We start from the raw sequence: 10,238 nt of genomic DNA on the forward strand, positions 1-10,238 counted from the left end.
TTTTAAAATATTAAATTGTTTTGCGGAAATAAAATAATGTTGTTTTTAAAAGTTTTACTTTATACAGTCTGACTTTAGTTGACTCTTATGGGTTTCCAATTGTATTTCAGAATTCTAGATTGATTCTTTCTGCTCCTCCTCCTCCTCCACTTCCTCCTCCTCCTCCTCCTCCTTCTTCCTTTTATTTTTTGGATAAGGGGGATTGAATGAGGGTCACTTAAGAACTGAGCAACATCCACAGCCCTTTGTAGATTTTATGTAGAGACATGATTTCCCTAAAATTCTTTGAACCTAACTAAATTGCTAAGGCTGGCTTTGAACTCAGTATCTTCCTGCCCAGCCTTTGGAACTGCTGGAATTACAGATGTGTACCACCGTGCCCAGGTCCACATACATTTTTACGATTCAATAATTCACAAATTCTTTTGAACAAACAAATAGAAAATAGAAAGGAAAAGTGAAGTTATTTAAATAGATAAATACTTAAGGGAGGGGTTCAATATAGAATGCAATACAGTTCAGATTCCACTTATTTACTGGGTGGTCACTAATTTTTGTGCTCTGCAGAATTAGATTACATTAACCAGGCCATTTCCTTAGGTATTTCAAAACCCTTTAGTGGAAACCAAAGGCAGAGCTTAGAAAAGTGCCTGTGGTTTCAGTCTCCTGAGGGTGAAGCCAGCCATGGTGCCTCCTGACACCTGTGGGCATGTATTACCTTTTTTACAATTGAACAGAGGCTCCCACAAGTCCATCCTCCACACCAAATCCCAGGTGCCCATTTACACTACTTTTACTGCATAAAAGTTCCTAAGTTCCTGGAACACTCATTACTCCCACTGTAAAGTTTCCATGTGTACAGAAGATGCTTATCTGCACAGAACAATGACTTACTTCCCCATAATGCTGCTGATGGAATTGAATGTTTTATTTTCTTCCTGAAAGCTTATGAACATCCCCAAAGCTTCAGGAATCACAAACCTGTGTAATTAAAATAGCCCTCTTGGAGGATTTTCATCTTCTACTCATGTCCACTCTCTCTGACTCCCACATCAATAGTTCCTCTTTTGTACTCACTGGAGTTCCTGGCCTAGAAGTTTACTCCCTCTGGCTCGCCATCCCTTTCTCCTCCATCTATGCCATGGTGTTCCTGGGAAACTGCATGATCCTCCATGTGATCCGAACTGAGCCAAGCTTGCACCAGCCCATGTTCTACTTCCTGGCCATGCTGGCATTCACTGACCTGTGCATGTGGCTGTCCACTGTGCACACGGTGCTGGGAGTTCTGTGGGGGTTCATGCAAAAGATCAGCCTGGATTTCTGCATTGCCCAGTCCTATTTCATCCATGGTCTGTCCTTCATGGAGTCCTCTGTTCTCCTGGCCATGGCCTTTGACAGGTACATTGCCATTTGCAACCCTCTACGCTACTCCTCTATCCTAACTAATGACAAAATCATGAAAATCGGAGTGGCAATTTTATGTAGGAGTTTTTCATTAATTTCTCCTGCCATCATCCGCCTGAAGTTCTTAAGTTACTGTCGTCCTCACGTCCTCTCTCACTCTTTCTGCCTGCACCAAGACTTACTTCGATTGGCCTGTTCAGACATCCGCTTCAACAGTATTTATGCTCTATTTCTGGTGATCATGAACTTGCTGTTGGACGCTGTGCTCATAATAATCTCCTACATTATGATCTTGCACACAGTTTTAGCCATTGCATCTCGGGAAGAGAGAATGAAGTCCTTGCAGACTTGTGTGTCTCACATCTGTGCTGTTTTGGTTTTCTACATCCCAATCATTGGTCTGACCATGGTTCATCGCTTTGGGAAACACCTCTCTCCACTGGTTCACGTCCTGATGGGCAATGTCTATATCCTTTTCCCACCTTTGATGAACCCCATTATCTATAGTATCAAGACCCAGCAGATACGAAGGAGAGTCCAGAGGTTGTTCTCCTTAGACAAGCAGTCAAAGTTTTGAGATGCATTGTGAATGTATTTAAAAGTCAACCAGTGGAGTTAAGATAAGCTTATATTCAGTAAGTATTTCCACATAGATTTCTAATTTTGATTTATATGATCCTTTACCTGTTATAAGTACTATCCCCACTTTTCACACTTGTCCTATCATTGAAATTGAATATATAACTTATATTTCAGAATAAGCACATGCATTGGATTCAGTGCACATTTAATTTGTCTGTAATCACTTCAATCTGCAGGTTTTATAGCTTAAAATATTGTTGGTGGGGGATGAAGTGACTAGATTGTTATCATGACCTATTAATGAAATGTTTCCAAATTTAATCTTTTCACAAGACTGAGATGTATCTTATTTTATTTTACATAAATTGATGTTTAAAATGCACAGAGTTAGAATGATATGCCAATAATTAGGAGGTAACACATGATGGAAATTGTTTATTTTGTCTATAATACTTTATAACGAATCTCATGACAGTTCTTTCCTTCTTGCTTCCTTCTGTACTTCTTTTTAATACAATGTTTAAAAATACTTTTGTGACCTTCCAAAAGATTTATATGGCAAACCAATGAACAAATAGTCACCAATTTAAATCAGGGATGATAATAAGCTGAATATAATTACACTCTTTTGTGTCTGTACATTTGCTTAAGAGTCATTTCTGGATGATCAATTGAGGGAAGAGAACAGGGGGAGAGAAAGGGGAAGGGGAAAGAGAGAGACTGGAGTCTGAGTTAGAATAAGATACATTCCATGCTTATATAATTATATCACAATTGATTCTACTGTCATATATAACTAACAAGAACGAATAAAATAAAATTTGAATAATTGTTTTAATATAAATCTAATTAGCTTCATATTTTTAATGTTGGTTTCTTGAGGTAGAATTACAAATGTAACTCATTATAGTTAGATATATGAACAGTTTCATGAGCTATGAAAAATATTTGAGTCACACAGCCATTAACACAATCTATAAATAGAGTAGTTCCATCACCCTCAAAAGTGCCCTTGTACCTGTGTTTGATTTATCCCCTCCTATAACCTCTAATTCTTGGCAGCTACTCATATAATTTTCAAAATATATTTGCCTTTCAGAGAAAGTCATGTACATTAAATAGTAGCTAATATCTTCTACGTTGAGTAATTTCACTTAAAAGAATCTTCATAGACTCATTCCTAAACCTGTTCATATCCACATTTTTTATTGTTGTGGTTTTGCAGTCTGAGGATTTGAACCGGGATCTCATGCATAGTAAGCAAGAACTCTATCACTGGGCTATATACTTAGTTGTATTTTTAATTCCACTTGTTACTATTTGTTGTTACATTCCATATACAAAAATCTGTTTATTCATTAGTTGATGGACATTTTATAGTTTTGTTATTTTAGTTTTGAATAAAACTAATATAAACATACACACCACATGATTATAAAACATTTCTCAACATATAGCTGAGGTTCTTGCAATAAAGGGGTTTTATATTCGTATAAAATAATAGTAGAGCAATTTGGTTAAAAATTTGTACTTTTACCAGGGCTACTACTGTTTCATTTTGTGTAAGAGCCATTCCCTCATTATTCTACTACTTTGTTGTATGTGGTGAAGTATTTTAAATGGTATATTGATGTGAATGTTTATTTTCAAGTGTGTTACCAACTGAACACATTAATAGATCAATCCTTTCTCAGCCAATACCATGATATCAAGTTCCTATGTAGTTGGTTTTGCAGTTTATATTCTAAAGGCATTTATGCACAGGTTTGTTTTGTTTTGGGGATTTTTTTTTTGCTTTGTTTTTTTATTTTTTTATTTTTGTTTTGTTCCAAGTGACCCTATATAAGCTAATGGTTATCTGAACTAACACCCTTCCACTTAAATGTTAATTAATGCTTCTGAACTTAAAAAATACTTTTGTTGTGATATAAAACAAGTTCTTTGAATAACTTTCCTACCCATTGGAAGTTGATAATCTCTGTTGAACAACTTCTTTCTTCCATAGGTCTCTGAACACTTCATCTCTCATCATCCTCTTTAAAAGGGAAGGTACTAGGGACTGCATTACAACAAATTTTATCCCATTCTTTTATAATTGTGTCAAAATGAATTTTGGTCTTATGTATAATTACAAAGAACCGATTTTTAAAAGGGGGAAATTCACCTGTATTTAAGGAGTGAGGGAGAGGAACAGGGTCACCCTCTGTTATGTTATTTGGTTTATGTTATTAGACATGTTATTTGGCTTCCCCATGTCGAAATAAACACATGTTAATCTCCAGACTTTGTATGAAAATTTATCTTTTCTGTACTCTCTGCTGAACTTTGATATTTTCTTTGGTATTCATTTAGTGAACCATCCATACCCTAGATTCTTACCTTACAAAACCCTCAAACATGACCTACTTTCTCTTACTCTTCTGACTGAACATTTGTTTTTAATGGTCATTGGCCACAAAGTCCTTTGTCCTAGATAGAAATAGCCAAGGTATCTCTCATACAATGTCACACAACCATGTGTCATGATTAGCGTGTTTCTGACACTACTGTGTTCCGGCATCCCCATGTGCCTGGCAGGGGAGAAGGAAACCAGTAGCACACTTTCACTTTTCCTGCAGAACATGCCTCGGGTCATTTGCACTCCACTGCTGCCCTCCCATGTCCTGAGCTGTCACAGCAGGCCATCTGCCTCACATGCTCAAGTAGGAAATCGGGTGTCACTGTTCCTTTGCTTTTGGTTTTTCTCTCAGATCACATTGGGTTTGTCTTTTCATATCTTGACAATTTGAGGACCAGAGGATGTGCAGCTGAAACTGGGATCTTGAAGGTCATATCTTCCATTTCTTTACCTCTTTCCCCCACCTCATGTTCAAAAGGGTTCAGTTGTGTGTGTGTGTGTGTGTGTGTGTGCGCGCGCGTATCTGTGCAGAAAGAATTTTCTCTGCATGCAAGCATCCTTTCTCACTATCATAGTTGTAGTTCACACTGGCAGAAACAAGACAGTAAGACTCTAGAGTAAGATCAAGAACAGTCAAAAAGAAAAATACCTTTGCATTTCTAAAAATACTCTATGTATGAAACATAAACACATGTATACACATAATACACATGTGTGTGGACTCTTCCAACTATTTCCATTCTTGTGGTAACAAGTACTAATTTTGGACTTAAAAATAATGCTAATTTGTTTTTGGCATAAGCTGATTTTCAATGTACCATATTTAAATCAAATTCCAACACCAAGATGGCTATGAAAATGTGAAAACTAAACTTCATTATTTATTAATGATATCAAACATTCATAAGACATTTATTATACTCTAGACACCATTAAAAGTGCTTTATAGATACTTCCTTGATTAAAAATATTGACACATAGATGAAATAACTTTCCTAGGATTTCATAATAAAATCAGTAAACAGATACTTGATTATTAGAAATATGACTCCAAAGAATGTCTTTTTGGTCATAAACCTATATTGTTTCCCCAAAACTAAACTGAGTATTTCTCGATGAATTTCTTAAAGTCCCATGATTCGCCACTTGTTTTACTTTTCCCCTGTACACCCTCTACACTCTTGTGATGTGGACCCCTCAGTAATGGTTTTCCTATCTTGACTTGTACAATGGTAGTTCTTTTTCTGGAATATGTTTCCCCAATTAACTCTTGACATTTCTGAGGCCCATTCTAAAGTTCATTTTAAGTGGTGTGATATTCAGATATTCTGGAACATTTTAATAAAATATTGTATAAAGGTCTGCCAGCAAAGAAAATAGATGATTCTGAGTCATCAAGTGACTAAAACAATGTTTATGTAGTCTCTGGATCCACTTACTGCACTTGTTCCTGTGGGGAAATACAGTTTTTAATTGATTGATAACTTTTTAGGAGCTGATATTTCTTCTTAGAAAAACAAACTCATATACCCTCTCTGGCTGGACCCTGACTGAATCTGGATCATCTTTGGCTCTCACCACCCTCCTCATTTCCATAGTTACAAGGTCATTTTGCTCCCTTTTTTGTAAATTCCATTGTTTTGAAGACATAAAATTTTATGTGGAAGTGTCCTCTGTAAGAAATTAAAATAAGCTACCCTCAATTCCTTTTATCTCTTTTTTTCTGTCATATCTCAAGATAAGTTTATTTTCAGATGACTTTAGCCCCTCTACCATCCTGGGGGACCACTGGAATTTCTTAATACCCAGAGTGTTCACCCTGTACCAGACATGCTTGATGGTTCACAAGGATGCATGCTTTAGTCATTTAATTCTATATTTCAAGGATAAGATTTGGGGACTGGGAATTAAGATGCTGACCTGAGGGTGGGGGTATGAAAAATGGTGGAATGAGACAGGCATCATTGTCCTATGCACATGGATGATAACACAAATGGTATGAATCTACATCATGTACAACCATAGAAATGAAAAGATGTACCCCATTTGTGTACAATGAATCAAAATTCAGTCTGTAAAAGTAAAAAAGTAAAATTAAAAAAATGATGCTGACCTGTTGCCATAGGCTCTTCGTGACAAGGGAAGATCTTGTAACTTTTTTCATGCCACACAGTACCCAGCCAAAGCCATAATGTAAGCTGACCCAAGGCTGCAGGAGACCTGTGCTTGTGAACTGTTATATATTCTCACTAGGTATGGCTGAAATCTGACAGAACTTAAATTACTAATCTAATATATGAAAGGGTGATGACAGCTTATTATTTACCTATCTACACAGTAAGACATTGCCAAGAATTTAAAACGGAGACTTTTGAAGATGGTGATAAGCACAGGAAAAGTGCCAAGTATTATATTGACCTCAAATATAGATAATTAAACAATAGAATTGTTGTTCATGGAGAGAGAGAAGGTGTTGTGAAATTTATTACCAGCCTTTTCATTACTTTATAATGATGTAATATCTATCTGTACCAGCATAAATCTACCCATATAAAATGACTTGGAAAGTATTTTCCTCTTTAAAAACATTTTGGGGAAATGACACTAAGATTTTCTCTCACTTCAGTCAGAATGGCAATTATCAAGAATACAAATAATAATAAATGCTGGTGAGGTACATCGATATTGTTGGTGAGACTACAAATTATACAACTACTCTGAAAAATAGTATGGGATTCTTCAAAAAACTAGGAATAGAGCTTCCATATGACCCAACTATTCCAATCTATTTATCCAAAAGAACTAAAATCAGCATACTACAGTGATACAGCCACTTCATTATTTACAGCAGCACAAGTCTCAATAGCCAAATTACATAACCAGGCCAGATGTGTGTCAATAGATGAAGGGCTTAAGAAAATATGGTATATATACACAATTGCTTTTTACTTAGCCATAAAGAATAATGAAATTATGGCATTTGCTGGTAAATGGACAGAACTGGAGAATATCATGCTATATGACATAAACCAGATTTGGAAAATCAAGGATCAAAAGTTTTGTCTCAAAGGCAAAAGCTAGAGCCAAATAAGGGAGAAAAGAAGGGGGGAGCCAATATCATAATGATATAGGGCAGATCAGTGGAGTAGTACAAGGAGGTCATGAGCAGGGGAGGCCAGGCACTGTGGTGCACACCTGTAATCCCAGTGGCTCGGAGGCTGAGGCAGGAGGATCGTGAGTTCAAAACCAGCCTCAGCAAAAGCAAGGTGTTAAGCAACTCAGTAAGACCCTGTCTCTAAATAAAATACAAAATAGGGATGGGGATATGTCTCAGTAGTTGAATGCTCTTGAATTCAATCCTCAGTAGCCCCCCAAAAGTAAAAGAGCAGGGGAGAAGGGGTAGAAAGGGGAGGAAATCCAGAATGAATTTAACAAAAATCATACTATGTATATAAATATGCCATAATGAATTCCACCTTTATGTGTATATATAAATCACAGATAAAAATATATTAATAAATGAGTGAAAAGAAAACCAGTAAAATAGAGGGAAATGCATGCATGATTTTGTCAAAATGAACCAGTATTACACATAACTATAAATCTCTAATAAAAATGTTTTGGGAAAAGTTTATAGAGTTTTTACTTTATTTTTTTCACTCCTATTTAGTAGTATTCACGTATTAAATCTAGCTGGGCCTGGTAAATTCTTTGTTAAATGTTTCCAATTACAATTTCTCAAATAAATGAAAACTTTGTCATATCATTTCTTTTGGAAGGATCTTTAATGGTTTGTGTTACAAGTAATTTTCCTTTCTTGTCCAAGTATTAAATATATTGGTATAAATTTGATCATAGTATTCACTAATTATATTATTGGTCATTTGTATCTTTTTATTTTCTGGTAAGTTTGGCTAATTGTTTCAGTTATACTGATCTTTACAAAGAACAATGTTGTACTCTAATTCCCATAAGTTTCAAGGTAGTATTTTCAATGTATAACAAATAAAGAATATGAATATGTATCAGCATTGGTCAACAACATGATATTGAAACAACAAATCCCAATACAACATTTATAGTTAAATTAACCAGTGGCCACACAAAAATTTGAAAATCACAATGAACTTATTTTCTCATCTTCATTGCCAACTTTTAGAAAAAACATGAATTATTTCTACATAATATGGTAGACATTCTTCATATACATTAATATGTCTTTCAATAATTTTTATTATACACTTCAGGTTACAACTGAAGATAGGTCTTGATGTCTTGGACTGTATGCTAAAACTATGCATCTCAAACAATATGTCCATAATACAATAGTCTCATGCTAAACATTATCCCTGTTTGGTTTGTCAATTTTATTTCATGGATTTGGAACAAATTGTCACAGAATTTTGCTTATCAATTTTATAAAATTCATAGTTATATTCAAATAATTTCATATATACTGAGTTTAGATTTTATGAGCAAATTAATTGAAGGAAGATAATAAAATATAACAGTAATTACACAGTTTGAACAATTCTCTAAAAGAAATATTGCATTACTATAGAGTAAGAGGTAAAAATAATGGTGGTCAGAGAACTTCTGTAATTAAAATATAATCAGTTTCAATGGCCTGTCAGGTGGATATGAGCTCCAGCTCCAGCCTATAGCAGCTACACTTTCATTTGCACAAATAAGTATACTTTTTGAAGAGAGTATGTCTAGAATTTTGAAAAAAAAAAAGATTGTGAACTTAGAATTCTATAGTCTTATATACATTTGCCTTGTTCATCCTTTACAGAAACCTGTAATTGCTTTCATATCATTCTCTGACAAAACTTCCACAAAAATTACCTAAAATATCCTCCTTTTTAGTGATCAAACACTGAAAACAGTTAAATGATAATTTCAAGATATAAAATAAAACAAACTTAAATCTTGAACTTTTAGATAATTAGCATAACAATTTAGATAATATAAAAATAATTTGGAAATAAGATTATGTTATATGAAGAAAACAGGAATATCTTTAGGACATGTGGAAAGCAATAATGTCAAGGACATGTATCTCATTGTGGAAAGAAAAGAATTGACAGTTATAATTTAAGTTTTAAATATATCTTTAATAAAAATACTGTTTATCAGAAGCTAAATTGTTAACATTTAATATTGCTTTTTAAAAATGTCCATTGTTAGAACCAATGATCTTTTAAAAACTTCATATATTTGCCTTGTGTTATCTGCTGATTAAATGTGATTAGCTCTCTGTATTTAGAATACATCTGTGATCTAGTGATACTCTTTAAGAGACAATATCTTTAATTTTGCACAAAAATCTCTCAATTTGACATAACATAGCCAACATTAGATACCCTCATGTTGCCAAAAAAAAAAAAAAATTCCTCACCAAATGAAATGAAAGAAAGGTATGCCCATCTTATGCACATTACACCAACAGTGTCCATGATACTAGTTGCTAGGGGTGTCTCATATCAAGGGAATCATCACGCTGGCCTATGGAAGGAGCCATCTTTTTAGACCAATATTTTCAGGCCACAATAAATGGGCAAAGGAACTGAACAGGCACTTTGCAAAAGAAGAAATAGAAATGGTCAAACATATATGAAATAATGTTCAACATCTCCAGCAATTAGAGACATGCAAATTAAAACTGCACTAAGATTCCATCTCACTCCATTCAGAACAGCAATTACAAAGAACACAAGTAACAACAAATGTTGGCAAGAATGTGGGGGAAAATGGTGGTGGGATTGCAAATTCATTCAACCACCCTAGAAAGCAGTATGGAGATTCCTCAAAACTCCAGAAATCGAGTGGGCCCCGGCCTGCCATCCCAAAC

The 10,238-nt window shown here is 34.8% G+C and overlaps 1 protein-coding gene across 1 annotated transcript; it reads left to right on the top strand.

Moving 5' to 3' along the window:
• Positions 1-1,027: 1,027 nt before the first annotated feature.
• Positions 1,028-1,981, top strand: LOC306639864 (olfactory receptor 51V1-like; the record flags this gene model as incomplete). Its single annotated transcript, XM_079103557.1, has 1 exon — positions 1,028-1,981. One exon carries the CDS (start codon positions 1,028-1,030, stop codon positions 1,979-1,981), a length of 954 nt encoding a protein of 317 aa, XP_078959683.1.
• Between the last annotated feature and the right edge of the window lie 8,257 nt (positions 1,982-10,238).

This window comes from Sciurus vulgaris (assembly GCF_902686455.1).
Source record: "Sciurus vulgaris genome assembly, chromosome: 11".
NCBI classification, from domain to species: domain Eukaryota; kingdom Metazoa; phylum Chordata; class Mammalia; order Rodentia; family Sciuridae; genus Sciurus; species Sciurus vulgaris.